This window comes from Scatophagus argus, chromosome 4, assembly GCF_020382885.2.
Source record: "Scatophagus argus isolate fScaArg1 chromosome 4, fScaArg1.pri, whole genome shotgun sequence".
In the NCBI taxonomy this organism is placed as follows: Eukaryota; Metazoa; Chordata; class Actinopteri; family Scatophagidae; genus Scatophagus; species Scatophagus argus.
In genome coordinates this window covers 21,175,574-21,194,451 of record NC_058496.1, presented here as the reverse complement: position 1 = coordinate 21,194,451, position 18,878 = coordinate 21,175,574, and the positions used below count along the sequence as shown (strand labels likewise).

The window sequence follows — 18,878 nt, the reverse complement described above, 5'->3', positions numbered from 1 at the left end:
TTGTCTGAATCTTTGACAAGGACTACAGCACTTTAGACAGATAAAACAAATCTCCACAGCTGTGAAAAACTGCAGCATCCAGCCTGATCTCTCTGTGATTTTTAAGAATAAATGTCAAGCTCTGCTACAGACTCTGTGTGTATTTGTTTGTGTGTATATAAAGAGGCTTATTGATATTGAAACATTTGGATTTTGATTTTTATTGAAGCTGCCAACATGCAAGATTTGGGGTTTTCAGTGCAAAACGGTAGAGGTTATCATTATACCCAAGAAATAGTTCTTAATTAATTGGAAAGGTGTTAAAGTAATAATCTGACATTTTGGGAAATACTGCTGTTTTCTTTACTTGTTGCTGAGAATAAGGTGAAACTCCTATGCTTGTGCATTAACAATGAAGCTACATCCAGTCAATGTCAATTTGATTAGCTTCTCTGAAGATTGAAAGTGCTGGAAACAGCTTGCCTGGCTTGTCCAAATTTATTTAGTGTGCCTACCAGCTCCTCTTTTTAGGTTTGCATATCCATTAAACAATGTGTTAGTCAGTGAGGTGCTAGCAGATTTTGTTAAATTAACAGTAGCATTACTAGCTTTACTCCCTATGTATTCAGCAGTACACCTGCTGGCAGTCGCTTCATATCTAGTGTACAGCAATGTGAGCTCATCTAAATGTCATCAAAATAGCCAGTGTATGTATTTCCCCCCATGTTAGACCAACCAACCAACCAGTGTTGCAGATGTTGTGATGTGTGTTTTTATACACAGTATACAGTACACAAAATACAAACTACAAAATACTGTATTTTGTGTTTTTTCCAAAATGGTGAATTCATGTCAGTAATATTAGCCTGAAACATTGTCAGTTTAATCATGTATTGGTGGAAGACAGGACTAATTAGCTGATTTCACATTAAAACCCAGTATCACTGAGCCTTGGTTTAGGCAGCTTAAAAGTATGAGCAGTTTCCTGAAGGGAGTGAAGGGACGGGAAATTTCACTTTTGTCTAGTTCAAAAAGCAGGCTTTTTGTCTCTGTATCTCTGTACTGTCCCATGGGCATGTCCATGTGCATGTGAGATGACCTTTAGCTGGCTGAGCTGCAATCACCCACACCCTCGTATTCCATTTCTCCTCCTCCACTGCATTATTCAACGGGTTTGCCAGCTTAGGAAGCACTGCTATTTCAGTGGAAAAGTGTATGTAATTCAGCTGAGGAAAGGGAGTGTATGCAGTTGTGTGTGTGTGTGTGTGCAGTCTTGCACTTACACAGATTGCAGTATGTCAGTTCATCTTTGTGAACACACTGGTGACAGTGTGGAATCTCCATGTGTGTTTGAACATATCACGCTTCTAGCTCTCTACTGTGTATGCATGCGAACATTCATGCTTTTCTGTGGGTGAGTCTGTAGCCCTCGATTAGACCCATATGTTAATTCAAATGGGGAGGCTCTTTTCTATGAAGAGAATGCAGTGATGATGAAATCATGAAAATGGATCAATTTAAAGGATACTGAATACTGAATATGAGCTATTTGCAGCCTTCCAAACACATATCGGTCTAACCCTGGTGTCAGTGACATTGTCTGGTATAATCCGGTTGTCTGAAGACATGACACTGATATGTTCTTCCCTCCTCTCTCCTCTATCCAGGCAAAAAAAATGGTGAGAACGACAAAAACTACGACACACTGGATCTGCCCAAGCGCTCAGAGCCATCAAAAGGTACGCCTTGTCTGTCAAGCAAGACATCCCTCTATTAACACCTTCACTCTTGAGTGAGGATATCCCAGACTGTACATGACTCAGCTCATTTAGATGTCATCCTGCGTGAGAAGACACAGAGAAAAAGAATCATATCTTGGAGGCTGGTTTGATGGTGACAGGTCAAATGTGTATGTCAACAAAAGAGTGGGAGGCTTTTGATGGAGGAAGAGGCAGACTGGTATTTTAGCTTTGTTTTATGGTTTTGTGCTTTTGCTGTGACAGTCAGTTGTTGGCAGCTTGTGAGAACATCAACTCTGTAAGCTGACTTTTTGTTAAATAGTGCAACAATGCACTGGGACACAAAAGGCAAAGAAAAGCAGCCTGTTATTGTATACCAGACTGTATGACTGTATGCTAATGGGAATCCATTGTTTTGTCTGTTGCATTGTGCTGTGCTATAATTGATTGGTGACTGCTGAGCCTAGGAGTAGGAGATGCACAATGTTATTTCACAGTATATGTAATTTAATATTGAGATTAGAGCTGAAACATGCGGTCGATTAATTGAGTAGTCGATGACAAAACAAAAATCAGCTACTATTGATTGACTGCTGTTTAGTCAATCATTTAAGTCAAGTTTCAAATAAAAGTTTCGGTTTTCGTTTAAATAAAACTTCTGCTTCTAGATTCATAGTTGTAAGGATGTGCCGATTTCCTATATTATATGATTGGAAATTGAACATCTTTGATTTTAGGCTGCTGGTTGGACAAAGGGAGACATTTGAAGATGTAACACTGAGCTTCAGAAACTTCCCAAATTGTCTGAAATTTCATAGAACAAATTATTAATCAATGGGATTAATGAAAATAAAATGTTACATAAATATGAAGCAAATGCCAGTGGCTTGTTAACTTAGTTTAGCACAAAGACTGGAAACAGCTACCCTGTTTCTTTTCAATGGTAGCAGTACGCATCCAAGCATCTATAGGCTATTACTGGACTTAGTTTGTAACATTACAATGTTACAGATATTGTCAGTAGCACACAAACCTGGAGAGAAAGAGGTGTTTTGCTATTATTTCAAAGGTTGAATTCGCTGCTGTTGGTTCATGAGGTTCAAGGGAGTGTGCTTTTATTGACCATTTTCAGAGAAGCAGAAACTCCTCTCCTCTCCCTGGTTGTGTGACCCACTCTGTTGTGTGCACCCAACTTTGCAAACTCACCATGTGACCGTTTGTTCCCATCCTCTTCATTTGAGTCTCACAGTCGTGTCTGTGCACTCATTCTCCCTTTGCTTTTGCGTTTTTGGCACTGACAGGCAGTTGTTATAGCCATAAAAGCAAATTAGTATGCAACACACACATCAGTGTGTCTGGATGTTAATACACTGTGTATTTATGTGTAACTCCTCTGTGGAAAGGTGTGTGTGTGTGTGTGTGTGCCCATTTGTCTAGTGATGTCTGTGGAATTTGCCTGCGCTTATTATACACCCTTATGTGGTATTTACATATCAGCACCTTCATCAATGTCTAGTGGCAGGCACTCAAAGTCAATACCACTTCCAGTTTGACTGTTAATTAGCCACATTAACACAGCAAAGTGGGCTCTCATTAAACTAGATCACAATTAATTGCTGTGCTTCCCCAAGTTAAGCCGATTTTGCCTTTTTTCTATCACTCCTAAAGTAAAGGGAAGCAGATGAGCTCCAAGGATCATAATTATTATTTTCCACTCACTGGGTTTTAATGGGTAAAAGCCAAGCTGGCATGCTGCAACTATGGATCTGCAGTGGTTACAATTGTGGTGCGATTACGTTACACAATGTGTTAACAACACCCTTCGGAGTTTTGAATCCAGAGAAAGCAATTATCGTTATAGGCCTAAATGTCACGCACAACTGAAATGTGTGTGGGGCAGTTGTAGAGAGCGCTCTGCATTTTCTTGCTCGCAGACAGACAAATCGTGCTTGACGTTTATTAGCTCAACACAAAGGCGAATAACAACAGTGAGGTTCATGGATAATAAGCTAAATCAGTAGAGCAAAACCCATCTTGACTTTTAAAGCACATTTATCACTTCTTCGTCTTCGGGAAACATCGGAGGTGAGACTGCTGGTGACTGCAAGACCATGAAGAGTCATCTGGGCGCCTTGTTTGTTTGTCTATGAAAATGTATGATTGTGTGGGTTCAGGCACATACTCCACCCTCCGCCACCACCACATCCCCCGGTCATCTGTGGAGAGTTTGCAGAGCGAGATAGCAAGAGCAGCCCTCATTCTGTGGCGATGGCTAAGGGCGATATGGGAGATTACATGTGTATCCCAGTCCTGATCTGATGTCAGACAGACAGAGGTCATCGCTTTGACCAGGCTGGACCTGGCAGTGGGCATTGATTAATTTTCTTGTTCTTGTGTGGATGTGTGTGCGTGAGAAGGAAAAAGTAGGAGAGATAGAACAAGAAAAGGGAACTGCACCTGGTAGGCAGTTCACAACTCTCTTGAAGATATGTTTGTTAAGTGTTTTAAAGGTTGAAGACAGTAGTTTTGTAATTGGTTTTGAATATTTTAATGCTTTGTGAACAGGTTTTTTTTGTTGTTTTTTGTTTTTTTTTTTTGGTCATGAGGACAGAGGAACTAGCTGTAATCACAGCACTGAGATATTATCACATGTCACAGAGGAGTTAATGGAGAACAGACAAAACACACTTACATAGTTACACATTATATATATCAGTCATCTAGAAATTATAGCAAAAATTCAGTCATGTTTCTCTGACCCACATGATGAATTGTATACCATCAGTTTGTGATATTGCAGTGGGTTGTGTGCTGGATTGTTTTTAATTCTCACTGACTTCTTTGAGTCTTGTCCTCATCATGAGATTCCCAAACAAGCTGGTGTACGCAATAAGGATTACCTGCCTGGTACAGTAAGTAAGTAAAATGCTAATTCGGGCTAGAAAATCTCGCATGTCATTTCTCAGACACAATTTCACTGATAGGGAAAAGAATTAAACACATTATGGGGGGTTTTTTTTGGAGCTGATGATGGCAGTATGTAAGCATTGAACCATCTCACTTCGTTCTCATCTCTGGTGAAAGATGCACATGGGCACTTGTGAGAAACTGGCAGCAGATAGAGACAAAACTATGTATTGTATTATTTTAGTTGTGGTTGTTGTTCGATAATCACTAATTAATAAAACAATCTGTGTAGAAGCAAGTAAAACTGACTTTGTGCAAGTAGATTTATGATTCACTTGGCTGACTGGGCAATCCTGTCATGAATAATGAATGTTGTTGGTAATTTTAGTTTTTGAAGGAACTGAAAGAAACTGGGGAAAAATTACCGTTTGTTATAGCAGTTTGACAGCCTAACATTTCAGCTGCTAAAATATAAAATAATTTGACGAATTGATAGAATAGAATTGAAATGTCTACTACCTATTAAACTTGTCTTTCCCAGTTTCCCAGCCATTATTGTCCTTCTAGTTGATTACGTGGCCACTTGGTTCACACTAACTGATTAAGTGAACTGTTTGGATTTGTAGTTGGACCTGGTGCAGATACATACATCAGTAGGTAAGTGAAGAGTTACCAGTGGCATTATTCATCCATCCCAGCGCAGGCAGAGAAAGAGAGGGATTGCTGTACCAAAAGTAATTAAAAAGTGTGAAAAGACACATTTCATTAAAGAGCCGGTGAGTGCAGCAGCCCCTGAGATGATGAAACATTTTCCCAACAGTTAATTGAAACCACGGCGTAAACCTTTAAATTGGAGAAAGGTCAGGTGAGGGGAGGAAGGAGGGGGAGAGACGAGACAGTTTGATGTGTGATGGCTGTGTGTGTGTGCACTTGGACAGATTTTGCCTCCTTAGCTCTGAGAGGTTAAAAAAAGCTTCAGTAAAAAACAAAAATGATAGACTTTCTTTTTGCCGAGGTTTCCGCCAACCTGAGGAGGAGGTGAGGCGGAGAGAATACACAAACAGTTTTTGGCTGTCCTTAGAGAAAAACGGTGCCTGAAATTAATTAGCCTTTACTTTTTATGCAGCCTCCATCTCTTCCCTCTTCATCTGCTGTCTGTTATGATCTTCTGCCTTCCCCATACTGTCAGATCTGTGTCTTGGTGTAGGAGAGCCTTACTTCCTCTTTGAGCATGTGGGTGTGTTTTCAATGAGCTCCAGTAATCAAAACAAATCAGTACAAGTTCTCAGATCCCTGCAAATCTAAAATAGGAATCATTTGACCTTAACAGATGAGGAAGTTTGGATATGGCCCTCTTTTTTTTTAGCTGTATGTACTGAGAACTCAGCTTGTTTTAGATTACTTAATTTTGTTAACTATGGCGAGGCAGTTTGCTGTAAGCAGGAGTCTTTTGCATGTGCCTCCAACGACAACTGAACATTCAGAAATGAAGTCGGACTGCAGCATCTACTCCAATGTCATAACTCTTCAGTATCCTCTTTGGCCTGTTCTGTCAAAAAGACTTAAGTGTTGATCATACTTAAGTATCAACAGGACAGCTACAGATCTGTGCATGGACAACAGATAAATTTGCACTTCCAAACATACCGCACTTGGAGCCGGGCATATGCAGAAATGTTCCTTACATGTGCAGTAGAAGATGCCATGTGCCATGGTGACAAAAACAAGACAGACGATGAGGAACACAGTAAATATATCAGAATCAGAATTCCTTTATTTATCCCTGCGGGGAAAATCTTTTTTGTACAGACATTGCACTTGCAGTTTTCCCGACCGAAAAAGAAAGTGAAAGATATAAAATAGGATAAAAAACAAGATAAGTATAAATCTAAAAATATAGGTATTTACATGTGTACATATATACAATGTATATATAAAAGTATGTGTGTCAATATATTACTTTGGGGTTTGTGTCCACTGGGAGAACATATTCCTAACTTGATTAATCTTTTTGTCAAACACTTGTAGTTTCCCGAGAGGCTGAATGATCATGCATGCGTTATGTAGTGCTAATTGGTCATATCTGACAATAGAAGGACAATTTGATTAAGCAAGGCCTTGTGTTTAAAAAGCCTCAGTGCTTTCCATGAGCTTGCCCTCCTGCTCTGACTTTCTCTTCCTACCTCACTAACTAATTCTCATTTCTCTTGCTCTCTGCCACTTCAGTGCTCACTCCATCCCTGGGAGATTTATTGTGTTCCTCTCGCTTTACAAATGCACATTGAGCAATTGAGAAAACAGCAGCGTTTACCGAGATGACAACTGCGCAAGGCGTCTCACTGCTTTGTTTTGCAAGTTGAGCATTTAATTTGTGGAGAGGTCTTAGCATTGACAAACAACACTCGTGTGCACTGTTATGTATTGCACTGTATAACGCTTTTTGATATCATCTCGCTGGCAATCTCCATTTGTTGTATAATGAACTCTGACGGTTTTCCTATCAGAGTAATCTCCGTTTCTGATGCATCTCAACTCTTGAAAAGTCAGAGACTCGATTGAATTAAAGAAAATGGAGATGCACTTTCATTGTTCGTCTCTGCTGTCGTCGCACATGGAGGAGAAATAGTTCACTTGATGGCTCAGTGGCATCTTATTCTTCTAATCCTCCCTGCAACATCTCTATGGATCATAAGCTGTGGCAAGAAAAAAAAACCAATCATTTTGCCCCAAGGCATGATGAACATCCAGTGAGTAAATATGTTCAAGAAGATCCATTTTCAAGATAAAGCATCTATGTGCCATTAACTGCTTGCAAGTCTGATTCAGAGTAGCACAATTCCGGTGGGAGGGAAAGTTTTGCCCTGTTCTGTGTCTGCTTTACACCCCAAGTTAAAGCAGAATATCATAAATAATTCACTCTCCACCCTGACTTCCAAGCTGTGGTCTTCTGTAGGCACTCTGTTTTCATGACTGTTGAATTTAACACCCAGATAGTGAATGCTGAGCCCTGGCCTTGCTGACTTCTTGCTAGCTTGCAGCCTGTGTCCACTTTCCTGCATCACTTACCCTTTTGTTCAGAATAAACACACCACTGTCTTGCTCTGGCTGTGTTTCTCCTTCACCTCCTCTTCCTCACTTCCTGCTGCCACATTTTGCAGCAAGGTGAGACCCCAAATGACCATGTCTAACTCATGAATATCTGTACCAGCACACACACAGATGACATGTCATGCACTGAAAGCATGCAAACAAACAAATAGCAAGCGTATCACATTTGTACAGACACATGCTCATGGACATTCACACGTTTCTCGCTCTCAGCTTCTCTGCTATCTTGGTGTCCACTCCACACAGGGTTGGATCCAGACTGTCTGGCACCTTATATGATTCTCTGTTCCTCTCTGGCCTCAGTCATTTCGTTTCCTTTGGTATTACACCTTCCTCATGCCAAATATGCGGTTTGTGGCATCACCTCTGAGTTTTTAAACCTGGATGCCATCACATCCAGTGGGAAGTCTATCCTCCTCTAAGAAAAGAAGGCCAGTGTATAACAGGATGTGAGAGTGACTAATTGGCTTCATATTTCTGTTCCATTTCTGCTGTAACCTTCAAATGGAGAGGCAAAGCTAAATGGGATACAAACAAACAAAAACCAAACAGAGACATTGTATCTCAGGAGACTTCCTAGTTAAATAAATGCTAAATAAATATAAACAAAAACCTAGAACCAAAACATTAGTCACAATCATGCTCGTCTGAAACTTCCACCCTTCCCACTTTAACTGTTTAATTACAGTATCTGGCACTGAACAACTTTGCTGAGGAGTGCACCAAGTGGCAGCCATAGATAATTGATGCCTGTGAGTCAAGGCACAGATGTTACATTTAATACTTCATGTATCTTTGGCTGATTAGATTGCAGATCTAATATCAAAAAAGTCAAGTGGATATGCCACCGAGAATCATTCAACACAGACTGAAGCTAACTTCACATCTTTTCAACATTCTAGACAGATGTTGAACAGATGTGAATTATTCCTGACATATTACAGTGACTTCAACAATATCGAAACTTGGGGCATTAAAAGAAAGCGTTCCCAACCAAGAAAGATAAGTGAAAGGTATAAAAATAGGATAAACAAAACAATATATATATTGTATTACATTGTGTCTTTACACTTTTTGCCAATGTGTTAAAAGCCTACTGAAGATGGTCCAAGATGTTCCATCACCCTTTCATTGCTATCTTGTCTGAGATTAGCACTGAACTTGCTGTGCCACACCAGGTGTTGGGAGTGCCACTGAGCGTGCTCAGGTGGCCACAGCTGGCCCAACACTCCTTACATGCCAATCACTCTCCCTCCTTTGCTGTTGACAGTAAAAAATAAGCACAACACAGAAAAAGGGCTAATTACGTGAATAGCCAGCGGCTTGCAGCTGACATTTTTAACGTGTGTCCTCCCCATATGAGCTGTTTCACACAGGCAGTGATGAAAAGGAGTGATAACAAGGCAAGGAGGAGTAAAGAATAAATGAGGGGAGCGAGAGGTTTACTTAAGTAGGACCACCTTGTGTTTTGTTGGAAATACAAAGAGGTTTGCATAATAATGCTATTCCTAGGAGGTCTCTTGGAGAGTGGCTGCTCTACACATCATTAGTGGAATAAAGTCCTTGCAGATTAGTATGTGTGTTTGTGTGTGCGTTGATGCATGGCAGCATTTATCCACCTGTGTTTGCCAAAGCATAATGGGGTGCCTCTAATTCCCAGCACTTCCTCTGTGGCATGGCATAAACTTCCATTTCCTCCCACCTATGATATCACTGATATCTCAAGTGATTCAAACTTTCCTTACCCCTGAAAAAATCCTGATGCCCCCCATCAGTGTTCCTCCTCCTACAAGCCTCTGTGGTATACTAAAGATAACAGGGGAATCCAAAGTAGCCAGCAACATCAGGTTCTTCAGATGATCAACCATGTCATTCGCCTCCCCCATCTTCTCAAACCTGAGCAGTTGGAGCAAAGTGATAATTATGAGAGAAGAACGATTCCAGGGAAGTAGGAGGCAGCGCACTGAGATTTACTTGCCAATTGGAGCCTTTGTTTGGACCTCTTTGAGGCACAAGAGTGCTGCTTCCTGTTGCTGCAAGAGATGCTTTAATCTAATTAAAAGCAGATTAATGCAGCGGCGACTGCCATCGCTGGAGCTACAACAGAGGCTTAGCGAGGGAAAAAAAACGCCTCTCTAGAATTTGCCACTGTCCTGTTGCTGGTAAACAGTAAATGAAATACTGGTTGCAAAGAGTCTACACTGTTGTAAACAGGAGTGCCTAAATGCACCCTAAGGACCGCTGTCCTTGTAAACAATCGAAGGAGAGGGTCAAATGGAGCAGAGAGGAGTTCAGCGCTGGCAGGAGTCCAGTCAAACTGTCCCTCTCCTGAGGGTTTAGTCTGAGCATAAAAACAGTCAGAGTTACATCGTGTATCAAGCAGGCATGACTCTTCAGATGAATTTATTAGCGATTCAACTGTCGCTCATATCCTCTGCGGCACAAAATTTGTGCATTCCTTGCAAGCAAGTAATCAGAAGAGTGGAAAGGCCAAGGTCCCAGTGCTTTAAACAATATCCCTGTGACGACACAACAGTCACGAAAGAGATGACTAGAAGGAGAAATACACAGTCTAAGGAGAAGGATGTAAGCTTCTGTTTGTGTAAGAGAAAGAAAAGAGTGAGTGGGAAGATGCCGACACCATCCACAGCCAATCTGCTTGACTGGTCTATAATCACCAGCATTTTGGATTTTAATATGCATTTGATTTGACGATGAATTCATTTAAGCTGACGGGGGCAACTCATCGCATCCTCACTGCTTTTCATTTGACTCTTATAAGCACACACACATGCACAGATGCACACATCCAAATCCCAATTCATACAGCTGTCCACACACACACGCTCTGAAGATGAGGGTGGTATTATATGGCTATTAGAGGTGGTGTTGTTTGTTGTTTGTTGTTGTTGTCGCAGAAAGAGTGGGATTATTTACCTGAAAAAACTGGCCACAGCATAGGCAATGGGAGTTTGTGTGTGTGTGTGTGTGGAGAAAAGCACAGAGCTTCATACTCCAAGGCAAGAGTTAATGCAGAGTATCCATCACACTTCAGCGTGCCATTTCACAAAGAGGGCGCTGGCGAGACTGGAGGGAGCGTTAAATGAGAGATAGGGGCTGACACCAACCCGGACAAAGGAAATCCCTCCACTGTCAGACACCATCACTGTCGCCATCACACATTCCAGGTTCAGGCTCCAGCTGGATATAGAGGGTGCACTTGTTTTGGTGCCGAAGGCCAGGCTGTGGTGAAGCAGCTAGGTGGAGCTCAGGATGTTTTAATTGGGGTGAAACTGTAGGTGTAGTGCAGGCAAGAATAAAAGCAGAAACCGTATACATTGCCTGATATTTTGTGTTGCTTGAGCACTCTGCAAATCTCGACCTTTAAAAAAAAAGAAATGAAAATAAACACAACAAAGGCCCTTTTAGTTACAGTTGTTGTGCCTGTCAAGCTTTCATTTCTCACACCACACATGTGCACTTGATAACCATACCAGAGTAACTGTTACTACTCAAAATTTATGGTATTTTTGAAATACTAGGTCTTTGATTTGACAAAAATTCTTATTTTTTGTTGGCAAAAATTGCTTTTCCTGTCTGAAATGTCAGCTGTCACTGGTGGATTTTTTTCGATCATTGCTACCATGCACTCCTCTTTAACATCTTTAATATCAAATACCTGCATCATTGTCTATTAGTACCAAATACTCACTGACTAGTATCAGCAAGTTTAAACAAAAAAATTTACAGTAGTCATTAGTGCAACTCTAGCTTGGGTATTTGTGCGTTTTCAGCCTTATTCCTTTCCATCATCCGGACAGCAGGCCCAGGCCTGCATCAGTCGTTACGTCCCCCCCTTACTCCACATCTGCTCCAGTCTAATGCTTCTATCTTCGGTCCTCGTTCCAGTCACTGCCATATCTCTATTAACGCCCCCTCACACACACACACACAGACACACACGCCAGCAGTCCACAGGATTATCTAGGCTTATTCCCGAAGGCTCCAACCTCCAAACCCCCATCCCAAACTGCAGACTACATCATTTAGCTTGTGCTGCAGTGCATCAGTTCTTCTTCTAGTAAACTGTACATGGTTTTTATCTTTCCCTCCTCTTATCACTCTCTTGTTGCCCTGAAATGATCCATGCATCTCTGTGGACTATTTACCAGATAGCTGTCCCATCCACCAAACAACGTTCATAGCTCAAATACACATACATTTCATCTACCTCTTTATCCATCCATCTCCCTGTACATCTTCTACTTTTTTATTTTCTCTCTCTCTGTCTCATCCACTATATTGTTCCTTCCCTCTCTGCTTCTTGCCTTGGTTACCTGTTTTCCTTCACTCTTGTCTTCTCCTCCTCTCTCACTGCCTTACTCTGTCTTTTTGCCTCTCCCCTCTCCTACCGCCCAGCCACCCTAGTTATAACTTTCCATTGCCTTTCTATCTCTCACCCTCCCTTGTTCTCCCCTTCCTTCTTCTCCTGCTCCTCCTCCTCTCCCGCCTCCTCCTCTCCATATTTCCCTGTGAAATCCCTGTCAGACGTTGGTAAATGTAGCATGTCCGGAATCGACTGCACGTTAGAATTTGTGGTGAAAGTGCAACACTGGCCTGACAACTTACGCTTGTTTTTCAGCCTTTCAAGATCAGGTGAGCGACTAAAACTGTCAGGAACAGGAAATAGGAAACATTGTCCACTGCCTCCCCTCCCCTTAGCTTTTCTCTATGGACCCCCCTCCCACACACACTCTTTACCTTGACCTCTTTCTTTTTCTACCTTTTTCTGCCTCTCTGTCTCTTTGTCTCTTGCTGTTGCATGAGTTTCTAGTTACTTTGGTGTCTGGGTGAGGACGTGACTTGCCTCAGCAAAGACAGCAGGCACTCAAGGTGATGCTGAAACATGCACACTCAGAGTCATACACATTAATGCGCTCAAAAGCAGATACACATGCCACTCCACTCTGAAGTACTTGAGCATCTGAGGGAGCTGTTGCTGCTAAATACAAACTTACACAGAGCATAAGCAGCGCTGTCCCCTAATTATAACTCTCAGGCTTGCATTGTGGCCGGTTGCTGTGGAATTGTGGAAATTGTAGGTAAGGCTGAGAAAGGTCTCCATTTAAGGTTGTCAGTTTGGCTTGTCCGTCACTGTCTTCAATGCTTCCAGACACATCATTGAAATGACTAAGTTGTTGCTTTAGTTAATATGCAGATTGAAAAGCAGTTTGTTCATTTTCCTTGTACTGCTGTTGTTTTCCTGTCTCACATGAACATCGAATGAACAGATTTGTTAGTGGTGATGGAGAGGGGTTTCCATAGCAACCCTAGTACAACCATCATGCACTCTTTCATCCCTATGTATTGTCTACATCGATAGGTAGTGTAGTTTAGTTTTGGCAAATCTGCTGCATTTTCGTCTCACAGTGAAGATACGGGACGTCGTGTGAGATAAAAGTAGACAAAGATGATGAGAGCAGGAAAGAAGAAAGGGAGAAAAGAAAAACAAGTAGAGGAGATAGATTAGCACAGCAGCAGGCTCCTTTGTATCTGTTCTCCATCTGTAGCCAGTGTAATGGCATAGTCCACACGGATATCTGCCATTTGTGTCTTGCAGCAGTATGTAGGATACAGAGCAGTCTGGCAGCTTCAGCTTCATGACTGAGCATGTAAACTGTATCCCAGTGTAAGACAGGCTCCAAAAAGCTACACTTTCTGTTAAGATGGGAAAGATTGCAGTGTTTATGACCCATGTCATCAGACAGCTCTGTATAGTTCATACATTACCTATAAAGCAGAGAATTACACAGAATTAAGTCAAACTCCCTCTGTCTGTCTAGCTGGTTTCTTTGTTTATTTTTTTTTTTTTACTCTCTCCCTCTTGGTTAAATTATGTTTAAATCTCAGCAGAGTCTGACCACCATCTGAACCTGGCCAACAGTGAGTTGCGTGACATGTGTTCATTCAGATAGACTGCAGATACTCATTTGACCCGGGTTGCTGTGTCAGTGCTGTGTGTAAATTAGTGTTGATTTGCCTTGAACTATGAAGTTTGGCTAATGTGAGGCGTGTTTGTTTTTTTATGAATTTGAATTTTATGTATGTCTTGGCTTTCAGAAAGGGGAAATAATAAAATAAGCCTGGAAAAGGTTTCTCAGTTGTAATTACAACTTGTACATTTAAGTCAAAAAGTGGTAATTAAGATAACTCCCACATATGCAAACATGACTGTAATACTTATCTTTGTCATATTACAAGCCAGTGATTGTCAAACATTTTCTCTTCTGACACGAATTGGGCTACAAACCCCCATGCAAAAAAATGTTGTCCAAGGTCCCCTATCTTTTAAGAATTTTGCTTTTGACGTTTTTTTTTACCATGTATGACCAAAATAGTCATACATTCTGCTGTTATTTATGAATGGAATTATAGTGAAAATAGTAGAGCTTGAACGGCACTGGATTGTTGTGATTGATGCTGTATCAAGAAAAATCATAAAACTATGAATAACTCTAAATTTGCAAAAGAATTAAATCAACAGACTGATAAATCTTTTCCCTGGGAACCCTCACCTCACTTTAAGAATCACTGTTATGAACTATAGCCTACTTTTATATCTCCATCCAGACTCTACAGTGCTGTTTTCAATACTGTCACACTTATCATAATTCAGGTTTCAGTGCACATGGCTGGCCCAACTTTGAAAACGGAATTTACTTTTACTCCTCCAGTCCATTTTGTTACAACTAAGAGCACCAGGCTCTGTGACATGCAGCTTTTACCTGTGCCTAACAAGTAGCAGCACTTGGGCACAGATAAAGAGCTTGTACCGTGTGGCTGTGTGTGCACACAAGCGATCTGCAGCGCATGATAACTGTGTGTAAACATTAGGCAGTGTTAACTTTTGTTGAATAGTTCTCGTGAAAGGCTTTTGCGTGGTAGTAACGTGGTAGTAAATTTCATCCAAAGGGAAATAACATCTCCACCTGAGATTCTAATATACAGTAACACCTTCACCCGAGGCCCTGAAACACTATTACATTAGCTTGAGAAACACTGGAAACAAACAACAAGAGCATTAGCACTGTTGATCCACTGAGAGACTCTATAGCTGAGAGGCACATTTTTGAGCGAACCACAGAAAACCTAATAGAACAAAGGCTCAAGAGTGAGAGACCCTCTGGCACTGTGTTTCTGTCTAAAGTTCAGGGGGTCATAGTGGGAGAGATGGAGAATTTCCGATGGACTTTGTGAAAGGAGTCCTTGGACGTTTCAGACAATTTGGTGTCAGTTTGTCAGAGTGCTTTTGCTACTGGTGTTGATGTGTCCTCTCTGGACTAAAAGGCCACAGCAGGACCTTTCTGGCCTATAAGCACAGGAAAGAGGAAGTACTCCCCTGTCACCGTAGAAGCAGCTTACTGAAAAGGGTCCTGTTGTGCTAAATGGTAGGAAACAAGCTTTCAACGGCCAGATTTTTGGTCGTGCTAGAGCAGGTTCCCTGTTGTGAAATGGCAAAGATGGAGGGAGGAAGCAAGGGAGGGGTCTGTGCTGCATGTTTGTCTTCAGTGATTTTTCTCTCTCTCTTTCTGTCCACTCTGTCTCTTTTCCGTTCTCCCTCTACCGTCTCCTAAACCAAATCACATCACACCAGGGCATCTATGTGGCCCAAAGCTGATGGGTAGCTGTCCAAGAGATGGGCCACTTGCCACCTTTCTGCCTCTCTTTGTCAACATCCGACACGCTAAGGCCAAACCACCGTGTGGATATGCTAATGTGTGGTGCCCTGGGGCTTCCCATCGAGATGCCAATCTGTTGCAGAAGCCAACCGGGTAGAGAGGAAAAAATGACTCCTGGACCTTGTCAGTCTGAAGGGGTGACCGGCGGGCGAGGGGCCTTTGCAGCCTGGCAGTGCACTCTGTTTTGGCTCCTTACGAGACCAAGTCTGTTGGGAGTGCTGTGGAGAGAAAGGGAATGTGAACCTCCATCACGTGTTCTCCCTCCGGTTTAGCATGAGGACGCTTGCATGTTTTAAATCAATTGAAGCAAACCTTTTTTCAAAATATTTTACAAAGAGTGTTTGTTTTCAGTGTAACCTGCGTGGGGCAGCAGATTTTCACAGCATTTCACCACAACCGAAATGACACCAGAGAACAGTGGAAAGAGAACCTGAAAGTTACTTAAATGTACTTTGTTTGTGATTCATACGTGGCATTGACACTCATCTCACATCCAAGCTGATTACATTCACACCTGACATTAAGATGCATCTCCTGAATGCAAAAAATGGAAAATTCCCTCTGACTGTACTAAATGCATGTCACCTCTAATAAAATAAAATAACTAAATGAGAGTAAAGATCAAGTAAAGTAAAGACCCACTGATACTGAATCCATTCTTAAAAAGTATGACTCAACAAACTGATTTATTTGCATGCTTTCCTCAGTTGAAATCATGCAGTAAGGTTTATGTGGTTTTGGTTCCCCAAAAGCAAGAAAAGTCACACTGCACTAGTAATTACAAATAGTCATGCCTTCAATTTATGCCCTTTTTATTTGACAGTTTGACAAACAAAACCTTCATCAGAGCGTTTACTTATGGCCTAATTGTAGATTACAATCGTAATGTGGCACAGTGAACTATTCCATAGCTGGTTTGGCTGTATTTACAGATGGTTTACATGCATTATTGCCTGTCCAATTATAATTATTCATCATGCACTGAAATCCCAACAATGTCTGTAAACTCCATCCATCTGGTGCTCTCTCAAGCAGTGTAAAAATATTTTAAAAAGGAATTATTTGCAGATTCTATATAACTCAAAGTGGAACTGTTAAAGGCATTTCTCATGCCCCTGGGAATGCTGCCAATTTACTTGTTCTGTTTACGTGGCTCCACTGCTCACCTTTTGGTTTTTAATGAAACTGAGAGAGTCACGACCATAAGTATAATGGTAACATGCTGCTTTTAATGATGTGCTGTTTTAGGCATCGCCCTGCTGTGGCTTTGCAAAAGTCTTCATTAGCACTATAGCACTCTCCTATATGCCAATGTGTATTTAAATAAAGATACTCTTACATAAAAAAGGGGGTTGGCGGGGTTAAATGTGCATGAGACTGGAAATGACCTGGCGATGACTTGACGTTTCCCACTGGAATGCCGCCTTTTATTCATGCATGTTTTTCATAGGCAGAGAGTGAAACCCTGTGGTCAGTGCTGCTCTGAGTATTTCTTCTCTATTCTTCTTACGCTGTCCATCAATGTCTCTGTCTTCAAGTGGCAGCTGCCTAATAATGAGTGTAATAGCAGATGGCTCCTTCTCCTACAGGACTGGACATCATCAGCATTTCAGTCTACCAAAAGTGCAGATGTCAGAGCCAGAGCATATAAATGATGAATAGGATAGGAGGGATTTTTTTTATTGTTTTTTTTATTGTCTGATTTTTTTCTCCCAGCTGCCAGTCTTTACCTTCCTCCATCTCTCTCTGGTCTTTCACAGTGCTGTAAAACTCCCCACTGAGTTGTAGAAAGTGATATGCCTGCATGTCCCCCTGATTCGATGGAAGTGCTGTGTGCTGGAAACGGAGCAGTAAATAAATGGAGATAGTACAGTGCTCGTGTAGATGGAGGAAGAGACCCTGTGTGTGTTGTGGGCAGACTGGATGGATGAACATCACTTTTTGACATGCCCGGGGAAAGGTCTGCTGCGTTTGTGGATTTCTGTGTGTGCATGCAGGTGTTTGCTGAGGTGTGCGTCCAGTTCTGGACAAGAGCAGCCAACTATCCGAGAGGAAGGCACATGGCAGATGAGAGAATTAAATCAGTGAGAGGTTTGTCTGGTTGTGTGAGTCTCAGAGAGTCTGCATTATGTTCACATACATGTGTAAGTGTGTATGCCCCTTCTTATATCAGGTAATCCCAGCCAATAGTGAAGCCACTTGAACCAAACTTCACTCAGTTACTTCAGCTTAACTTTGTTTTTAACCCAGTTTTCACGCACTGCAGCGCCACAGAACCCCTTCTCTTCAGTTTGCGGGCACTGATTGAGCCTCGCTTCAATTGCAGGAGTTGTCATCGCTGTCGCCTTCTGCTTTGAAAATTAACCTGCTGCTCCTCCCCTCTCACCTCATTTAGGGAATGAGTGTAGCCCTCCTGAGTATTCTGCATGTGCGTTACTGACTGTACATTTATTTGTGTTTGCATAGAGACAAGGCCGGGAGTCTGTGTGTGTGTGTGTGTGTGTGTACGTGTGTTATGAAGCAAAGCTCAGCAGTCTTGTAAGGGGCCCCCAGTTGTGTGATGTTTTCTGCCACACCAATACACAAACATGGCAAATAGACACACTGGGTTCAGCTCAATAACATTAGTTATGCTATAATGTCTTCTTTAGAGATTTTCTTGCAGTTCTGTATTTGTGTTTGGTGGTGTTTTTTGGTTTTTTTTGGTTGGTTGGTTGGTTGGTTGTTTTTTTGCTCAAATTGGTACTCTTCATTTTGAGGTAATTTTGCACTTTTTACCACACTGTCAATCTATAAATTTTGTCACTTTTTTTAGATTGTATAAAATGCAGTAAAATGCTTTTAACACATTAGTCCAATAGTAACAATCCACAACTAACATATATATAACACCAGCTCTAGTCTTGTCTCCACCAACTACTTAGGGAAATATTTGGATCTTTGGCACCTAACTGCTCCACTACGTTTACCATACTGAGAGAGTTTACCATAGGAGTAACGTTGCAGACAGCAAAAGCGAAACAGCTGAGCTGAAAGAAGCTGAAATGCTGTGTGTAGCACAGCAGAATTCTCTGAATTTGTTACTATAAAATACCTCTTTTACATGTAGTCATTTGATCCATTAATAATATGAAAATACTGATCATGGCACCTTTTCTACTGTACGTTTGCTGTTAATGCAGTTTTTCATTGTAGTATCTCGACTTTTACTTTCACCACTGGTGCCAGAGCCTGGACCATTTCCAGCTGTGTGCCCCATGGATGCTTGAAACAGTATACTTAGTGCTTTGTACTAACCAAAAAGGAAGTGCACTTGTATCCACTGCACACAACACCGCTGGATACATCCGTATTTAAGTAATCTCATCATGTTTGCAGTCTGTCACAGAATATAGGGCTGTGGGTT

General features: G+C 41.5%; 1 protein-coding gene across 9 annotated transcripts in view; it reads left to right on the top strand.

The window, feature by feature from the left end:
• The window catches only part of arvcfb (ARVCF delta catenin family member b), a 102,669-nt gene that overhangs the window by 65,766 nt on the left and 18,025 nt on the right, over positions 1-18,878 (top strand). For all 9 annotated transcript variants that reach the window (XM_046385736.1, XM_046385738.1, XM_046385735.1 and 6 more), the window contains one exon: positions 1,647-1,718. In XM_046385736.1, coding sequence (XP_046241692.1) covers positions 1,647-1,718 — 72 coding nt within the window. The remainder of the gene's footprint in view (positions 1-1,646; positions 1,719-18,878) is intronic.